The sequence below is a fragment of the Heloderma suspectum genome, chromosome 2 (assembly GCF_057233095.1).
Source record: "Heloderma suspectum isolate Gila_16-S chromosome 2, 16-S_ref, whole genome shotgun sequence".
NCBI classification, from domain to species: domain Eukaryota; kingdom Metazoa; phylum Chordata; class Lepidosauria; order Squamata; family Helodermatidae; genus Heloderma; species Heloderma suspectum.
Genome location: NC_139459.1, coordinates 235,371,026 through 235,390,526, shown reverse-complemented (window position 1 = coordinate 235,390,526; position 19,501 = coordinate 235,371,026). Strand labels below are relative to the sequence as shown.

Below are 19,501 nucleotides of genomic sequence, written 5' to 3'. Positions count from 1 at the left end.
CCGTTGGGGGCTCACTGAGGGGGAGGACGGACAGGGCGGCCCCTGTGTCCACAAGGGCTTTGTAGGAGCGGCCCCCAACCTTTATTTTGACCATGGGGTCCCGTCTTGCCTCAGAGACGGCTAAGAGGGGGCCGGGCCCCGGTCTGTCCTAATCTCTTTCCTGTTCATACAGAACTCTCTGCGCTTCTCCCGTATTTTCCCCTCTCTCTTTCTGCTTCAAAGCCTCACAGTCACGCTTCCAGTGCCCCATTTTCTTACAAAAGGCACATTGATCTTTCCCCAGGGGAGATCCTTTCCTTCCCCCTTTTCTCCCCTTCCTAGCTCCCTCCTTGTCAGGTTTAAGAACCGCAGCAAGGAGTTTGGCCTGCCTCTTGTCTTTTTCTTTTCCTTCTTCTTCTTCTCGCCTCTCATAAACCTTTTGAGCTACTTCAACTAAAACTCCTAGGTCAGCTGCCAACCCTCCTTCAACTTTTTGCAACTTCTTTCTGATGTCCTGGCAGCTATTTCCCACGAACTGAGTCATGAGGATCCTTAAATTATTTGGATCATTCAAGTCAATGTCAGTATATTTAGCGAAGGCTTCCCTCAGCCTTTGGAGGAACACAGCAGGAGGTTCATTTTTGTCTTGCTTTAGAGTCAGGACTTTTTGCAAATTGGGGGCCCTTCTCACGGCTTGCTTCATGCCTGCTAAAATGAGTCGAAAATAGTCAGCATGTAAGCGTCTATGTGCCGCTGTGGCCACCCCCCAATTGGGTCGCCCTGTGGGCAGAACCTCCGCCGTCTTCTCCTCAGTTGCCTGGGGATTTTCCTCCCTATACTTGGCTCGTGCCCCTGCAAGGATGGTTGGCTTTTGGCTGAGAAAACAGGTGTTCAATAGCATTTGTGTATCGTCCCATGTGGGGTTGTGAGTAAGCCTCACATTCTCCATCAGAGACAGGAGTGGCCCGGGATCCTCTTCAAAGGAGGGGTTAAATTGTTTCCAATTATACAAATCAGATGTTGTGAATGGGACATAAACAAACATCGTCCCTTGAGGATGTTGGGCGGTAGGGTCGGGGACTTCTCTGATGGGGAAGGTGAACTTCACCGGTGGTTGGGGGTCCTTTCGCAGGTTGTAGTTAGGTCCCCCTTTTGCCTCTCTCTGTAGGACCTCCAATCTTTCCTCTAGGGAATATAGACGATCTTGGAGAGTGTCCTGGCGTTCAACTAGAGGGGTGGGGTCCTCTGGTACTATTTCATGAGAGGGGTCCTTCTCGGGGGCATCTAACCGCTGGGTGGGCCCCTCAGGAGAGGGTGGTGGTTGCAACGAGCGCCCTGCGACGGCTGTCCCGTAGGGAGGAGGAAGCAGTAGGTCCTCCGGTGCCGTGGCCACAACCCTGGGTGGTCCTTCTTTTGGTGGTTTCCTTTTGACCACCATGGGAAGGGCAAGGGACATGCATTTAACAACCCACGGAGCAGGCCTGCCGCCAAGGGGCACATAAGTTGCCCACGAATCAATATAAGGGAACTGGTCCCAACTTCCCCTCTGTGCTACTATTGTTCGCACATCAGATACCAAGGTTGGGTCAAAAGACCCCTCGGGTGGCCATTTGGGTTCTAATATTGGCCATTCCCAGGTGCAAAAAAAGACAAGACGATCCTTTGTCATCTTAGTTCCATAATCCTGCTTAAAATGTGACCAATTGCGCAAACAACACTCCAAGGGCGTATGGGACTTCTTCGCAGACTTAGATTGGGACCCGCCCATGACGGTGGGAATTTCAGTCAGCAATTCTTGCGCTTCGCCCTCCTCTGACCTAGCCCGTCTCCGGGGTAAGGAAATGCAGATCGGGGCTCCTCACTCGCTTCGCCCGTAGGCGTCTCACACAATCACAAACACACCACCGCCCCGCGTTTATCCCCTAATGTAAGCTGTTTCACTTAACCCCAAAAGCCTCTTCTGTCCCACCCGCAGCTGCGTCCAGCTGCTTATTGATCCACTGCCGGTGCCTAAAAGGAGTGATCACGTCTCCCTCTTCCTCTGGCGTTGGTCCCCAGGCGCTTCTGCCACCACCGTCGTGAGGAGAAGGCAGTATAAAACAACCGCCTGTGGCCACTTCTCCTCCGCGGCCCCTCGGCTCAGCGCGAAGGGGACGCGCCCCGAAGCAGGATCCGAGTCACGGCACCAAATTGTTAGATAAAAAGTCCTTGCTTTCGGTTTAGAAGAAAAGAATGCCAGGCAGGCAGCAGTGGATCCAACACTATTTTATTGAACGTTTTGCAAAACGGGTGCAGAGCAGTCTGGACCCCGAGACACGTGTGCAAAAGCCCTTTATATCATATTGCTTCTATTGTTCTTACCAGTAACCAATGAAACAGTTAGTACATCGGCTCACTAAGTTAATATCCAATAAACAGTCACTATCAGCTTACCAAGCCGTTAGTCATGAGCGCGTCAGTATGATTCCCTTTTTGCTCCGCCTATATTTTCCCGCCACTCGGGCTCTTACGTAACTTGAGACGCCAATGGTTATGGAGTCTCCTTTTTTCTAACAGTGTGTTGCCAAATTTTAACAGCAAACCAGCAATTCCACCCCCCGTTTTAACTGGGGGTGCCCCACAAACCCTGCTGTGACCTATGGAGTGCAACTGGGAATGAAAATGGCCCCCAGACCTCCCACAGTTGCCCACCTCTGTTATAGGCAGAATATGTCCAAAGCTGCATGAGTTAAAGCAGTCCTTGGCTACACTTAGGAGTATCACTGTGACAAGATTTGAGAAATCCCTCATGTGCACAATTACACACACTGACCCCTATGTAGCATTTACGGTAATTCCTTATCAAAGTGTGTCATCCAAAGCCGAATGCAAAATTCATTTCAACCAGGCTGCATTACTCCATCTAATTGGTTAGTCTCGGAGAGAGCAATCCTATGGCCACTAGAAAGCGGCTAGACGGCCATAGGATATGGTGTTTTCCAGGAACCAACCTCCCCCCACCTTCGCGCTGCCTCATAGGCAGCACAGAACAGCCCCACGCTCAGAAGAGGAGTGTGGAGCGGCCGGAAAGGGGTGTGTCTGGGGACGTTCCAGGGCAGGGAGAGCGTAGCTGTACATCCTATGTGTTGTACAGCAGCCTCCTTCCCCACTCCATCCTCCCGCGGCTAGACAGCCGCAATCAGCTGTCTAGCCAAAAAAGTAGGGCAGGAGGAGCGCGGAGGGAACGATCCCCTCCGTGCTTCTCCTGCCCTGCTTTGGATAGGCAGTTGCCTCCGAGTTCAGAGGCGGCCACCTATCTCGATAGGATTGCACAGAGTGTTGTTTTTACTCAACCCAAGTCTCAAGCATGCTGAAAAGAGTGGAAGGAAACATTTGTCTTCCCTGGGTGCAGTACTTTACATTTGTCTTCATTGTATCGATTGCAGGCTAACTATCCTATTTATCAAGATCATTTGAGGCTCTAATCCTATCTCTTAAAGTGTTTGCAATCCCTCATCATATGTTTGTTTCCTCAACAAATGCATACTTTGTTCTCCATCCATGTTCTTGATGAAAATATTGATTCTGCACAATCTGTCCCTTTTCAGTGGATGTGAGAGTGATAGCCACCATGTCTGCCATCACCAACTTTAATTTATTTCCTGTTACAAATTCCTGGTTTAGGGACAGAGATTGTGAATAGGCTGAAACCACAGAACAGAAGCTTAAAGAAAAAGGAGAGGCAGTAGGGAAGGATCCATGCTCTAAGACAGAATAGATATGAAATAAGATGCACAATTTAATTCCATGAAACCACCCTTCCAACTCAGTACCTCTAGTAAAACTCAGAATAATTTGCAAAGAGTTGAAGTCTATCCACTACAAGGCAGCTGTTCCCAGGGCCACTCCAGCCATTCAACAGAGTAAGGTGGTCGCCTCAGGCAGTGGATGCTAGGAGTTGGCCTCAAGGTGTTGGAGGAGGGAGCTATGAACCACACAGCCTGCCTTACACCCCCTAAGCTAGCCTGCTGCCTTTGGATGCTGTGGTGGACACTGTCCCATTGCCAGTGTTGAAGAAATATTCAACTGCTAGTCCATTTGGCTTTTGTACATGGAATGGGAGGGGGCACCATCTTGTTCTTTGCCTCAGGCAGCAAAATGTCTTGAGCCATCCCTAGCTGTTCTAGGGGGTATCTCCACAACAACAGAATGAGAAGCGTGTTGGAGTATTATCCAGATTTTCATGGAATTGGTTTTGGTCCATCAGGGATGCACGAAGCAAGATAAGCTGAGTACCGTACCTTTAAAATCTGGTTTTCAAGAGTCACACAGTGCTTGAAGGCAACATACTTGCAGGTGGGGTGGGGGGAGTTGAACTGAACATCATCAAACTGGCAGGGGCTGCTTAACCAATGAGAGAGGCTTGTTTCCTGGTCTGTGCCCAGGCTCCCCCCTGCTACTACATTATTATGAATGGACAGCAACTAATTTTACCCCATGTTTGCAGATTGCCCTGAAGAAGCCAAAATCCCCACTTATCCAGAGCAACATCTGAAGGCTCCCTATGAGAGCATCCAACCACACCCCAATTTCACCATATTCCAGCAATCTGCCATGGAGTTATTGCTCCCACCCTATTTTTCCCCATGTGTGCACTTTTGCCTTGGGAAGCCAAAATCTCTGATTCTTGAGTGCAGCATCTGAAGGCTCCCCCTGAGAGCATTCCATCGTCCCAATTTCACCCCATTCCAGCAAACTGTCACTGAGTTATTGCTGTCTCCCCTGTTCTCCAGTGCGCACTTTTGCCTTGAGAAGCCAAAATTCCGTATTCTTTAGGGCAGTATCTGAAGGCTTCCTCTAAGAGCATCCCATCCAGCACCCATCCCAATTTCAGCCCATACCAGCAAGCTGTCACAGAGTTCTAGGTTCCATACACGCACACGCACACACACACAACCTGTCAGGATCTGCTCAGTCTGTTAAGCTCTGCAGCGCCACCTGAGGGCCAGAGATAGAAGACAGCCTGGCTCACAGTATTTGCAGGATTAGGCCCTGGCCCTGCAGGTGCTCCCAGGTCCTCTAATGCAGACCAGCTGGTAGCCTCAGGGAACCCTATAAAGAGCTTCCGCCTCCTTCCAAACCTTGCCACAGCAACATGAGCTATTTGTGGTGGTAGCATTGTGGTCCAGTTGCTTGTTCCTGTTCTTTGCCAGTTCTTGAGACTTGCCTGTTTGGACTCTGCTTCTGCCTTTGGCCCTGCTGCAAACTTGCTGACAACTGACCCTTGCCTGTTTGGACTCTGCTTTTGCCTCTGGTCCTGCTGCAAACTTGCTGGTAACTGACGGTTGCCTGTTTGGACTCTGCTTTTGCCTCTGGCCCTGCCATGCCTTGTTTGGGTCTGACCCTTGCCCAGGGAACCTCTGCTCTCTGCCCACCTCCATCCCTCCTGATCCCAGTGTTCTCGCCAAGGACACCTGCTTCCCACACCCCGGACCTGACACATTCCTCTCCTTCTCCGGGTACTCCTTCTCTGGGCACGACTTTAAGCCACAGCAGCATCAGAGAAAACCTCCCATACAGATGTGACCCCTTTCTGTGCTAGTGCCCAACTTGTGGACTGCCCTTTTCAGGAGTACTCACGTGCCGCCTCCTATATTGTGTTTAAGGCACAATGGTTATACTTGTTATATTTGTCCAGGCTTTTAGTGAACAATAATGCTTGCATTGTATTGCTGCTCTTGCTGTTTTTAATCAGCTGTTTTATTGACCTCTTTTATTGATTGTCCAATAATATCTGGTGTTTTAATAATATTGCTGCTAGTGTTTTGAGTTAAGCTGGAAGCTTCTTTCTAGATTCTTGGAATTACAGAGGGAATAGAAATAATCACTCTGAATAGATGCGTAAAATGGAGGAAATGTATACCACCCTCTGATCCTTAGAGGAGTGGCAGGATATGGATGTAATCAGTAAGCAAACTATTTGGCTTCAACCGCTTTAGCCAACTAGCCCAATGCTCTAAAGGGAAGAGATGCTGTGTGCGGTGATGGGACTGTCACAGCCTGTTCAGCTGTGGTGTCTTTTCTCATAACAGGAGCAAAAACACCTATGTTGAGAAGTGCTGGAAAGATGTACAAGTGGGAGACTTTGTACAGCTGCAGTCTAATGAGATCATTCCTGCTGACATCCTGCTGCTCTTCTCTTCTGATCAGAATGGGATTTGTCGCTTAGAGACAGCCAATCTTGACGGTGAGACCACCCTTAAGCAAAAACAGGTTGTGAAAGGATTCACGAATCAGGTACGCCTAGAAGCAACTTCTGCAACAGCTCATCTTTACTCTGTCCTTTCCCTGCAATCCCCAGTATGAAAAGAAATTTATGCATAGAACTGTCCAGCTAGAGGAAAACTTTAGCAGGATAACTTGTGTCAAACCTGTTTGCATAATGGGCTTGGAGTGGCTGACCTGAGGCCATTTCCACAGCTGCAACATTGTTTGCTTCAGGTGACCGCAGGCTCATTTGTGGAAAAATAAAGAGGTGTGGTGAACAAGCCTCAAGCCTTTGTTGCTGAGTTGAGGCGGAAGTGGGAGAGAGAAGGTTACTGTTCTTAAAACATCAGTAGCTGCACTTTGAATTTTAATATACATTAATCTTATATAAAATCTGCATGAGCACACTGATCTCAGAAGCTAACCAAGTGCAGGAATTAGTATCTCTCTTATCCAGGCCTGCACAAGTTGTGGGTTGCCATCCTGCTGGCCATTTTGTGTTGCCTGCCAGATGCTTGGCAAACTCCCCCCACCTCCTATTTATGCAGTCCCAGGCAGCTGGCATGTTCTGTCAGACATTACCCCCAACAAAGGTGCAAGAAATCTTTTCATGAGGCAATTCACAGGAGACTATATAATGAATAATATCCTCTTTTTGTGGGGTCCTGCTTATACAAAGGCATTGAAATATGGGAACATTTGCACACTGCTGCTCCAAATATGAGGAAGGCATAGTCTGGAAGCATAATTCTGTAAATGTCTTTCTTAGCTCAGAGTGAGGCAAGGAATTAAAATAATGGTAGAGATAGTGAAACAATCTACTAAAAAAGCTACTAGTGCAATCCTGGCGCTTACATGGGAGTACACGTGTATAGCATTGCAGTGTAAATATATAGTCTATCAGATGAGAAGCTAGCCATCTAAAGGAGAGCTGGAAGAGAGGTAAAATACAGTCCTGTTTTCTGAATCACAAAATTTTATTTTCTATTCATTCATTAAGCAAAATAGACGTGTGTGCACCCACAAATGGATTTGGCGTTATCTTCTGCAACATTTTATAATTAGGTGCCTTAACAATAATTTTACATACACCCAAAAAAAAACCCACCCCAAGTTAAATACATAGGGTTGTATCCAGACTTACTCATACTTGACTGAAGTAAACCCATTTAAATGGATGGGACTTAAGTTAGTCATGAATAATTTAAATCCCATTTATTTTGTCTCTACACTAAGCATGACTAAGTCTGGGTGTTGTTGTTTATTCGTTCAGTCGCTTCCGACTCTTCGTGACTCATGGACCAGCCCACGCCAGAACTTCCTGTCAGCCATCGCCACCCCCAGCTCCCCCAAGGTCGAGTCCGTCACCTCCAGAATATCATCCATCCACCTTGCCCTTGGTCAGACCCTCTTCCTTTTGCCTTCCACTTTCCCTAGCATCAGCATCTTCTCCAGGGTATCCTGTCTTCTCATGATGTGGCCAAAGTACTTCAGTTTTGCCTGTAATATCATTCCCTCAAGTGAGCAGTCTGGCTTTATTTCCTGGAGGATGGACTGGTTTGATCTTCTTGCAGTCCAAGGCACTCTCAGAATTTTCCTCCAGCACCACAGTTCAAAAGCATCTGTCTTCCTTCGCTCAGCCTTCCTTATGGTCCAGCTCTCGCAGCCATAGGTTACTACGGGGAATACCATTGCTTTAACTATGCGGACCTTTGTTGTCAGTGTGATGTCTCCGCTCTTCACTATTTTATCAAGATTTGTCATTGCTCTCCTCCCAAGAAGAAAACATCTTCTGATTTCCTGGCTGCAGTCAGCGTCTGCAGTAATCTTTGTGCCTAGAAAGACAAAGTCTGTCACTGCCTCCACGTTTTCTCCCTCTATTTGCCAGTTCTCAATCAAGCTGGTTGCCATAATCTTGGTTTTTTTGAGGTTTAACTGCAATCCAGCTTTTGCACTTTCTTCTTTCACCTTCGTCATAAGGCTCCTTAGCTCCTCTTTGCTTTCAGCCATCAAAGTGGTATCATCTGCATATCTGAGATAGTTAATGTTTCTTCCAGCGATTTTAACTCCAGCCTTGGCTTCATCAAGCCCAGCACATCGCATGATGTGTTCTGCGTACAGGTTGAATAGGTAGGGTGAGTGTATACAACCCTGCTGTACTCCTTTCCCAATCTTAAACCAGTCCGTTGTTCCATGGTCTGTTCTTACTGTTGCTACTTGGTCGTTATACAGATTCCTCAGGAGGCAGACAAGATGACTTGGTATCCCCATACCACCAAGAACTTGCCACAATTTGTGATGATCCACACAGTCAAAGGCTTTGGAATAGTCAATAAAACAGAAATAGATGTTTTTCTGAAACTCCCTGGCTTTCTCCATTATCCAGCGGATATTGGCAATTTGGTCTCTAGTTCCTCTGCCTTTTCTAAACCCAGCTTGTACATCTGGCAATTCGCGTTCCATGAATTGCTGGAGTCTACCTTGCAAGATCTTGAGCGTTACCTTACTGGCATGTGAAATAAGTGCCACTGTTCGATAGTTGGAACATTCTTTGGTGCTCCCCTTTTTTGGTATGGGGATATAAGTTGATTTTTTCCAATCTGTTGGCCATTCTTGCATTTTCCAAATTTGCTGGCATATGGCATGCATCACCTTGACAGCATCATCGTGCAAGATTTTAAACAGTTCAGCTGGGATACCGTCATCTCCTGCTGCCTTGTTATTAGCAATGCTTCTTAAGGCCCATTCAACCTCACTCTTCAGGATGTCTGGCTCTAGCTCACTGACCACACCGTCAAATCTATCCCCAATATTATTATTCTTCCTATACAGGTCTTCCGTATATTCTTGCGACCTTTTTTTGATCTCATCTGCTTCTGTTAGGTCCTTGCCATCTTTGTTTTTGATCATACCCATTTTTGCCTGGAATTTACCTCCGATGTTACTAATTTTCTGGAAGAGGTCTCTTGTCCTTCCTATTCTATTATCTTCTTCCACTTCCGTGCATTGCTTGTTTAAAAATAATTCCTTATCTCTTCTGGCTAACCTCTGGAATTTTGCATTTAATTGGGCATATCTCCCCCTATCACTGTTGCCTTTTGCTTTCCTTCTTTCTTGGGCTGCTTCCAGTGTCTCAGCAGACAGCCATCTTGCCTTCTTGGTTTTCTTTTTCTTTGGGACGTTTTTTGTTGCCGCCTCCTGAACAATGTTGCGAACTTCTGTTCATAGTTCTTCCGGGACCCTATCTACTAAATCTAGTCCCTTAAATCTATTCTTCACCTCCACTGCATATTCATGAGGAATATTCGTGAGCTCATATCTAACTGCTCTGTGGGTCTTCCCTATTCTCTTTAGTCTGATTCTAAATTGTGCAATAAGAAGTTCGTGATCTGAACTACAGTCAGCTCCAGGTCTTGTTTTTACCAACTTCATAGATGTCCGCCACCTTTGGCTACAAAGGGTGTAGTCAATCTGATTTCGGTGTCGACCATCTGGTGAAGTCCATGTATAAAGTCATCTCTTAGGTTGTTGGAAGAGAGTGTTGAAAATACCTGTCTACATATGGATTATAACTGGGCGCAAAATTAGGACACCTCTACATTTGAAAGTTTCTCAACATATGTTGGGCAAACTGTATATTTAAGCATGATAGTTATGACAGAAATTTAAATGCTTGGTGTTCCTGTTTTTCTACTCAGGTTGTTCGCTTCTCAGAAATAGTACATTGAATTATTCCTTTCATACCATCTTTGGAGGATAAAGACAGTTTAACTTTTTAAAAATTACATTTCTCACACTATAAAGTGATTTCTGAAACGTAATTGTGACAAGTGTCAGATAAAGCAGCAACATCAGAGAATGGGAAGGTGTCTTTCATTTTTAAAGAATAGAATGTTCCCATCCTCTTGCTGTTACTGATAGGTAACCTGTTCTGCCCTGTCTGAGTATGTTGTGATAACCATCAAACATCATCTTTCTGTGAACCACAGTAAAAGTACATGAAGTATAGAAGACGTTATTGATTAAAATATTAGTTATTACTGGATGTTAAAACATTAGGTATTGCTAGGTGTTTGGTTTTTCCCTGCAACCCAAACTTTTTGTTCTGCCAGTAGGGAAGATCTTTGAGTCTGACCTTCAGAACAGAGTCCCTGCATGGATTCTAGCAACTATGTACAAGCATTGTATTCATATGATAAGAATACAGCCTACGGTGTGTGTGTTTTTCTCCATTAGCTAATTGCTTAAAATTTTGATTCTCCACTACAGTTTATAGTATAGTAAGAGTATGGCCTATTGTTTTCTTCTTCCCCATTATCTACTTGCTTATAATTTTGAATTCTGTGCTACAATTTATAGTAAGGGGCCATTCTGTTTTCATCTTACCTCTTAATGATGAAACTAATTGAACCTACAATTAATCTAGTAAGTGGGTCTCTTGGGACTAGGTACTGTTTTTAATAATCTTTTAAATGTAATTGTTATATTTTCATTGTACTGTTTTATTGTTTTAATCCATTTTAATTCTTTCTGTATGTTGTCTTCAGTGTCATTTTTGGACAGAAAAGTGGGGTACAAAATACATACATGAATGAATGAATGAAACAGTAGTTTAACTCAGGGGTGGGCAGATGGTAGATCTCCAAATGTTTTGGACTTCAACTCCCAGAAGCCACCACCAGCATGGCCAATGGTAAGGTATGCTGGGAGATGAAGTCCAAAACATCTGAACATCTACTTTCTGCCCACCACTGGTTCATCTCATCCAATTATAACTCCTGAATCTGATCTAAAATCCCAACATAATAAATTTACAGCCCAACTCTGAAGGCAATGTTCTTTCATAGAAAAACAAGAAAAAGTCCTATGGCACCTTAAAGACTAACAAAGTCCATGAAAGTGTATGTAATAATATAGACAAAAAGATATGCCAAAAGGTGCCAAAAGCCTTTTTATTATTTTTTCTGTAAATGACTAAGACAGTTAGCTCTCTGGAAATTATTTCATGGTACCGCGTAAGAGATTGGCTTAGCCAAGTCATTGCTGCCTCGTAAGAGATGCTTGGAGGAGGTCATCTTTTAATCCATTCCATCTATATAAATCTATGGTTCCATAATTTCACTCCTAGCTAATGAGGAGATTGTGGAATGGCCCATCCAGATTCTTTTAGCTGACTTTAAAATACTTTCATTTGAGCTAGGAACTCATTGTGGTTTTTATTATGTTTTTGGTTTTTTGCAGAACACTGTATTTGAGCCAGAATTCTTCCAAAACATCATTATTTGTGAAAAACCCAACAAAGATCTCAATAAATTTAAAGGCTATATGTAAGTTACTGCTGTTTCTATTTATATCATTCTACAATTGGCACCTTTATCATGTTTAGTTGCAAATTTTTTGAAGCAATGTCAAAATGTATTGTAACTTCTGATGTGCTATTTCCATATATTGTATGTTCTAAGTCCAGGAATGAACATTGTCTGCAACACTGTGGCCCTGTTCAGGCATTTGCCAGAACATGTGAGAGCGAAGAATGTGTAATGGGGGAGAAGTACATAGGTATTAGCACTGCCCTCAATGACCCTATACACCAGGGTCCAATATAATTTTAGTCCTCACACGTTGAGAAAAAAAAGGCCTGAACAGAGCTTGTAATAAATGTATTTGTTAATAATATTCAAGCTGCCTTTGGCCTCTAATATGGTCTGGAAGCTGCAACTGGTGCTGAATGTGGCAGCCAGGATGCTGAGTGGGGCACCTGGCAGTAGGGATGTGCGAACTCACCCCTATCTGGGTTCTCCGGACTCCTGCCCAGCCCCTGCCCCTGTTCACCAGTCCCCAGACCACTCTCAAGCCCCTCCCACGCTCGGCAAGCAGCCCGTACTCACCCCAGCAGCCTCATTGAGCTCCGCGTTTGCCATCTTTAAAAAAAAATAAAATTGTGATCGCAAAAATTTGCATGTTTACATATGCACAAAAATGCACATTTTCGCGTACACGAATATGTGTATGCGCAAAAATACACATTTTCACATACGTGAATGTGTGCGTGTGCAAAATGCGTATTTTCGCACGTGCGCAAATATGCACATTTTTGCAATCACCATTTCATTCTCAAAAAACAGCAACCACAAAGCTCAACAAGGCCACTGGAGTGAGTGCAGGCCATTCGCCAACCACAGGCAGGGGGCAAGCAGCGGCATGGGTTCGGTGAGTGGGGCTCAGGGGTGGAGGCAGGGGTGGTTCCGCCAGATTCACGGACTGAATTGGGCCCCTACGCAATCCCTACATGGCAGCGGCTACCTTTTAGCTACCGAACCAAGGGTAGCCACCAGCAATTTACTCCAAGCCAACTGCATGTTGAGGTCATTAGGGTTAGATGATGTCATGGCCATCCAGTAGCCACTCTGGAGCTTATTAGAAAAAAAACAGATTTCCTGAGACTGCTTAAAGTCTGATTCTTTTTCTTAAGTTGGGTTCCCCCCAGGTATAGTTGCAGTGCCCCCAACCACTGCATTGACCTTGGGTATGCTAGCCCTGCCCAGAGGTGTGCCCTTCACCAAGATCAAGGGGTGTTTCCTGTCTCCTATGTTTCCCAGCACAGACCAATTAGTGTCTACTCAGAAGTAACTCCCATTGTGCTCAATGATGCTTTTCCCCCAAATGCACACATCAGAAGCAACTATTTCACCCCTCTGTTAAAGCAATGCAGCACACCAACGGGTTAGGAGGCTTGGGGCTTGTTGCAAGGCTTGTCTCCCAAAGGTGTACATCAGAAGCAACTATTTTGCAGCTTCATTAGGGAGAAAAGGGTGACAGCCTGGAGGGGGAAAGCCTCTCTTATTGGTTGAGCAGCCCCTGCCACTCAGATGACATTTACTCCAACCCCCCCCCTACCCAGAAGTGGAGCAACTTAGAATGGAGCCCTGCCCTAGCTCATGAAGCCCTGCCCAGACCAAAAGTGGCTCCTAGAAAAATGCAGGTAAGCCACTCCTCCCTTCTCCTTCCATTGTTGTGGAGACACAGCCAAGGACAAAGTCTTGCTGTTGGCATATAAAGCCCTGAACAGCTTGGGACCAGGTTACCTGGCAGATTGCCTTCCCCTATACAAACCTATGTGATCATTAAGATCATCAGAGGAGGCTTTGATAATTGTACCACAACCTGCAGATCCATTTTGCAGCAGGCCTTCTCCATGGTGGCACCCACCTTATGGAATTACCTCCAACCTGGTATTTGGGAGGCGCCAACTAAAGACCCATTTCTTTACCCAGGCCTTCCCTGAGTGGGTGTGCTTCCCTGTTTGTCTGTAATTATGGTGTTGTGTTGGTTTTAATGCTTTTCTCAATTTTTTACATCAATGTTTTAGCAATGTTTATGTATTTTAATGTATATAAGAATGTATTTTAATGTATTTCATTCTTCTTGTAAACTGCTTGGAGATATTTTTAAATATGGCAAACAATATATAATCTATTAAATCCATAAAAATAATAATAAATAACTATCTCTGGAGAAGAAGGTTTCTCATAAAGCTTCTAACCAAGTGTGAGAAATTGCCATTGTTTAAATATTGGGGGGAGGTGGTTTTGTACTGTAATCACTGTAGCATGGGGATGTCACATCTGTATAAACAAACTGAACAAGGCCGTAGACTCTGCCATGGATTCTTCAGTAGCAAATGGCAAGCCTTGCATGAACGCAAGTTGCTGACTCTGATTCTGATGTTACATCCAAAGCAAAGACTCCTAAGATTTGGAACGGTATGCCAGCCAATCAAGTCATTCTCATTTCTGCAAGGCCTGCTTCTGTTGTACCATCTGCTCTGCTCAGTCTGCAGTCCAAAGGTGCTAACTGTTGATGGGAAAATTCAAGTTCTTCCCTTATAGTTCTTTACCTTTAAAGTGGTCTTGAACTGGATAGCCCTTCAAACAAAGGACAGAGCCCTGCCAACTGTTCAAAATAGAAGACCGTCCTCTGTAAAGGAGGACACCAGGCCACCCTAACACCAGTGCTAAGCTAGACATCATAGTGTGGCTTCTGTGTTTATATTTCTCACAAAATCTTGTCATTGCCTGTGTTACAGAAAACCATCCCCAAAATCCTTCAGTTCAATGCAGCTATTGAAAGTGGAATCCAATTGTTTTTCCCCTTATCTATTGAATGTAAACAAATTGCAGGAGATATCTATAATAGATACATCTGCCCCTTGGAATCTGAACCAGCTCGAAAGCTGAGTTATAGAAAAGCAACACTGCTTGGAAACTATTGTCAAACAAAAGGCAGATAGTTGCAGAAAAATAGCTTCTGAGCATTCAGCATGAACAGCCTGATCAGGTGTCTTAGTGCGTATCAACATGTGTGCCCATTTCTATGTGAAATCTGTATTTTAATATCAAGGGCTCACTTCTCTGCATATTAATAAATGCCTCAGGCATACTTAGTCTGTGACTATAACTGCCACTGCTGATACAGCAGAAAGTAGGAGGTGTTTCCCCAGATCTTTGTAGACTGGAAAGCAAAAAAAACCCGTAGTGTACTGTAGAAGCATTATTTGGTTGACTCGTGTGGCCCCTGAGCAGATGGCATCAGAAGAACCCCATTCCCATTTTCTCTGTCTTCTGCCTCTGCTGTGAAGCCACAGTATGATAGTGATATCATGCAGCACTTTTGTACCTGTGAGGAATCAAACCAGAACCCACCCCATGAACATGGCCTTAGAAGCATGATGTATAGGAGTAAGAGAACAAGATTTTTTTTTTAACAAATCTCCTTCTTTCTAGGGAGCAGCCCGATCTCACACGGATTGGTTTTAACAATGAAAGTCTTCTTCTTCGTGGATGCACAGTGAGGAACACAGAGGTTACAATAGGGATTGTTATCTATGCAGGTAATGACGGTTGAGCAGGGGTGGGGTTTTGTTCTGTTTTTTGCTTTTCATGCACTTATTGATGGAGTGTTTTTAAGTCCACTCAGACTAGATCTGGAACTTATTTCTTTGCTCCAGCAGTGCAACCTGAGTAGCATGTAACTAAGAACTGAAATCTGTTTTGCACCTACCAGATTCTCATCTAGTTAACACTGCATAACACCTCCTGCCCTCTATCTAAGTTAAGACAGTTACAAATGTGAAATTTTGGAGCTCTTCTACTGTACTAAACTTTTTCTTTCCTCCCTGCCCAGCCCACCCCATTGTTGTCATCATTGCTTTTACATCCAGGCTGAAGAAGAGTTCCGGAGAACTCAAGAGCCTGCTCATTATTGTATGACATTTTAGTTTGTTGTAATAAAAGTGTTTCCCTAGTGTGGATTTAGCTAGTCATATATAGTTATTGTTGTAATAATTTTTATTAAAAAAATAAAGAAAAACACAACAACAACAACAACAACAACAACATAAGCACACAATACACATACACTAAAAATCTCAAGATCGTAAGATATCTACCTTTGTTTCCCCTTACACAACAAATGCTTATTATTATTCTCTAGTTCTTATCTTAGTTGTGTATCATACATTGAGTTCACAGACATTATCTCATTTCTCTAATTTTAACAACAACAAGAAGAGAACCATCTCAAAGTTCAAAATCCACATACATAGATATCATTTTTTTCTATTTCTTGTATAAATTCTATAAAAGGTTTCCAATCTAACATAAATTTAGTTGTTGATCCTTCTTTAATTATAATAAGTTTTGCCATCTCTGCCAGCTCCATCATTTTCACGATCCCCTCTCTCACAGCTGGTATTGTTTCATTCTTCCACTTGTGTATACAATAACCTTGCAGCCGTTGTCCTGTAGAGAAAGAGGGATGCCTGTTGGTTCCCCCCTTCTCTTTTACATGTTTATCTGTTAGTCCCAATAAAAACGTTTCTGGCTTTAATTCTGTAGTAGTCTTTAATATTCTTTGAGCTAGAGACTGTATTCATTTCCAAAATGTTTTAGCTTTTTTACAAGTACACCATAAATGATAAAACATTCCCTCTTGATCTTCACATTTCCAGCATTTTCCAGAAACACCTTCATACATTTTAGACAATTCAAATAGTGTTATCCTGTCCTTCTTTAGGTATTAATGTTATATATGCTGTTTTCCATGTTTCCAGTATCTCCCCCTTTTTTAAAATACTGTTCATATTTTTCAACGGTTGTAAAATTTCTTCTTCACACTTCTTATAATATAATCCTGATATTCCATCTGGTCCCAGAGTTTTTCCCAGTTTAATTTTTGTATTGCTTCCACCATTTCATTTACTGTTATTAGGCCATTCATCATTTGTTTTTGTTCCTTAGTAATTTTTGGTAAATTTTGTTTATGAATATATTTATCCATTAATTCTGGGGAGATACCCTGTCCTTTATACAAATTTGAATAATATTGATAAAAGGCTTTCTGAATTGCCACAGTATCTGTTAATTGCCACTTTCACTTATTTTCACAATTGTTTTCTTTTCTTTTTCCTTTCTACGTTTATAGGCCAACCATCTTCCTGGTTTATTAGCAAATTCAAAATTTCTTTGTTTTACAAAGTTTAATTTTTTTGTATATCCTGAACTGTTAACATCGACAATTGTTGTTGGAGTAATTTAATCTGTCGGAGGACTCTTGCCTTTCTCGTTTTTTTCTTTAGGAATTCTTTCTCCTTTCTCTGTTTTAGAATATTTTGTACCTTCTCTTCTCTTTTCTTTTTCAGTTGCATGTTTTGTTGTAGAAAATAACCTCTCAGATAGGCCTTACTTGCATCCCATACTGTTCGGATATTTGTTCCCTTGTCCAGATTCAATTAAAAAAATTCTCTCAATTTCTTTTCAGTGTTATCCACAATACTTCTATTTTGAAATATCATTTCATTCAATCTTCCTTTATAAAGAAGTAATATATAGTTATATATTATAAATTAATATATCTGGATATCCAGTAAGTTATTGATCCTCCAGTGCCAAAAGAGAACTCTCTCAGTATCAAAAGGAGAAAAAGAGATAAAAAAAGAACATGAAAGAAAGATTTTTCATAACACTGGAAACACTGGAGGAGTTTTTCCTCCACACTGGAGGCGTTCAAGACGAGGCTGGACAGCCATCTGTCAGGGATGCTCTGACTTGGATTCCTGCATTGAGCAGGGGGTTGGACTCGATGGCCTTGTAGGCCCCTTCCAACCCTACTATTCTATGATTCTATGATAAGCTGCTGATTTTGTAACATCCAACAGGTGTCAGCAATACCCCTTCTTTAGTCCACCCACACAAGTTGATATTATTCCAGCCTATTCCAGGCTTTCTACCAAAGATTTATTTTGCCTTCATCACTTTCTCAAGGCCATACAGAAGAAAAAAGCAACTGGACAAAAACATAGCTTTCAGCCATATAAATTCAAACATTAAAACTTTCAAACAATGATTTAAAGAAATAGAAAGTTAATTAGACTGTAATACTTATTCAAAAATGCAAACAGTGTTAGTACTTTCTTTTTTCTTCTTTTTAAAGGACCTCTTGAGCTAAATTCACTTTGTAAAAGTCTGCAACTCCTTGATTTTAATTCAGGTTAGATTTATACCACTGCCATACTTTCGCTTTTGCTGTGCAACTGGTGCTTGCTGGTAGCTTAAGTTTCCAAATACTAGTCTAAGATTGGAGCACGCCCATCCTTATATTCTCTTAATTAATTAAGAGTTTTAAAACAGCGTTTCAGTAGGTGTTTATCTCCGGTGACTGACCTTAGTTTTGAGCCCCTTTGCATCCTCTGCAAAGGCAGCTGTTCTTCTAAGATTTTATCCGGATGGTACTGCAGGCTTCCCCTTTATTTTCCGGGCAGGGGGGAGGGTTTCTCAACCTTTTCACAGCTGTTTGACAAAAGGGATCTGCAGAGCCCCGCAAGTCACTGCCAGGATGACATGGCTCCTTACCAGAAGTCACTAGTCATATATAGCTTTAGGAACGTCAGTTTGTTTGTTTATTACATTTCTGTACTGCCCATCAGCTGCAATTCTCTGGACAGTTCACAAAACAAACTTAAAACCATAAAATGCAATAACATAGTTATTACATAGTAACATAGTAAATTATTTTACTATTTTCATTTTACATATAGCATCGTAAGTTATTCCCGTAGTTTATAGACATAAATTTATTTATTTATTTATTATTTCCTTTATTAATCGCCCATCTGGCTGGTCACCCAGCCACTCTGGGCGATGTACAACATACAATAAAACAATAAAATTCTACAATAAAAACATTTTCTAAAATACCCTAACCCACCCTAAATGCCTGCCTGAACAGCCACGTTTTTAATGCACGACGGAAGCTCATTAAAGAGGGGGCATGACGGAGTTCCCTAGGGAGGGAGTTCCACAGAGTGGGGGCCACTACAGAAAAGGCCCTCTCCCTCGTCCCCACCAGTCTAGCTGTCCTGGCTGACAGGGCAGAGAGAAGGCCATTCGAGGCTGATCTTGTTAAGCGGCCTGTCTGGTGCTGCTGGAGGTGCTCCTTAAGATAGGCTGGGCCGGAACCATATAGGGTTTTAAAGGTCAAAACCAACACCTTGAATTTGGCCTGGAAAACAACTGGTAACCAGTGCAACTCCTTCAGCACTGGAGTGATGTGATCTCGCCGGCGGCTGCCTTTAATCAGGCGAGCCGCCGCATTCTGTACCAGCTGCAGCTTCCAAACCATCTTCAAGGGTAACCCCACATAGAGCGCATTACAGTAGTCTAAACGAGAGGAGACCAGGGCATGTACTACCGATGGGAGCAGATGGTCGGGAAGGAAGGGGCGCAGCTGCCGTATCAGATGGAGTTGATACAGCGCTGTCCGGCTCACAGCTGACACCTGAGCCTCCATGGACAGCTGGGAGTCCAAAATGACCCCCAAGCTGCGGACCTGGTCTTTCAAGGGTAGCCGTACCCCATTCAACACCAGGTCAACATCCCCTAGCCTCCTCTTGTCTCCCACTAAAAGTACCTTGGTCTTCTCAGGGTTCAGCTTCAGCCTATTCCTCCCCATCCAGCCACTCACCATCTCCAGACATTTGGACAGGGATTCTACGGCCAACCTTGGTGAAGATTTGAATGAGAGGTAGAGCTGCGTGTCATCCGCATATTGATGACACTGCACCCCAAACCTCCTGATGATAGCCCCCAGTGGCTTCACATAGATGTTAAATAGCATCGGGGAGAGGATGGAACCCTGTGGCACCCCACAAGTGAGTGGCCACGGGTCTGAAACCTCCTCTCCCAGTGCTACCCTCTGGTACCTGCCGGAGAGGAAGGAC

The 19,501-nt window shown here is 43.6% G+C and overlaps 1 protein-coding gene across 3 annotated transcripts in view; it reads left to right on the top strand.

The window, feature by feature from the left end:
* The window catches only part of ATP10B (ATPase phospholipid transporting 10B (putative)), a 249,416-nt gene that overhangs the window by 167,992 nt on the left and 61,923 nt on the right, over nt 1-19,501 (top strand). For all 3 annotated transcript variants that reach the window (XM_084838609.1, XM_084838610.1, XM_084838611.1), the window contains 3 exons: nt 6,051-6,255; nt 11,467-11,552; nt 15,009-15,115. In XM_084838609.1, the coding sequence (XP_084694735.1) occupies nt 6,051-6,255; nt 11,467-11,552; nt 15,009-15,115 (398 nt within the window). The remainder of the gene's footprint in view (nt 1-6,050; nt 6,256-11,466; nt 11,553-15,008; nt 15,116-19,501) is intronic.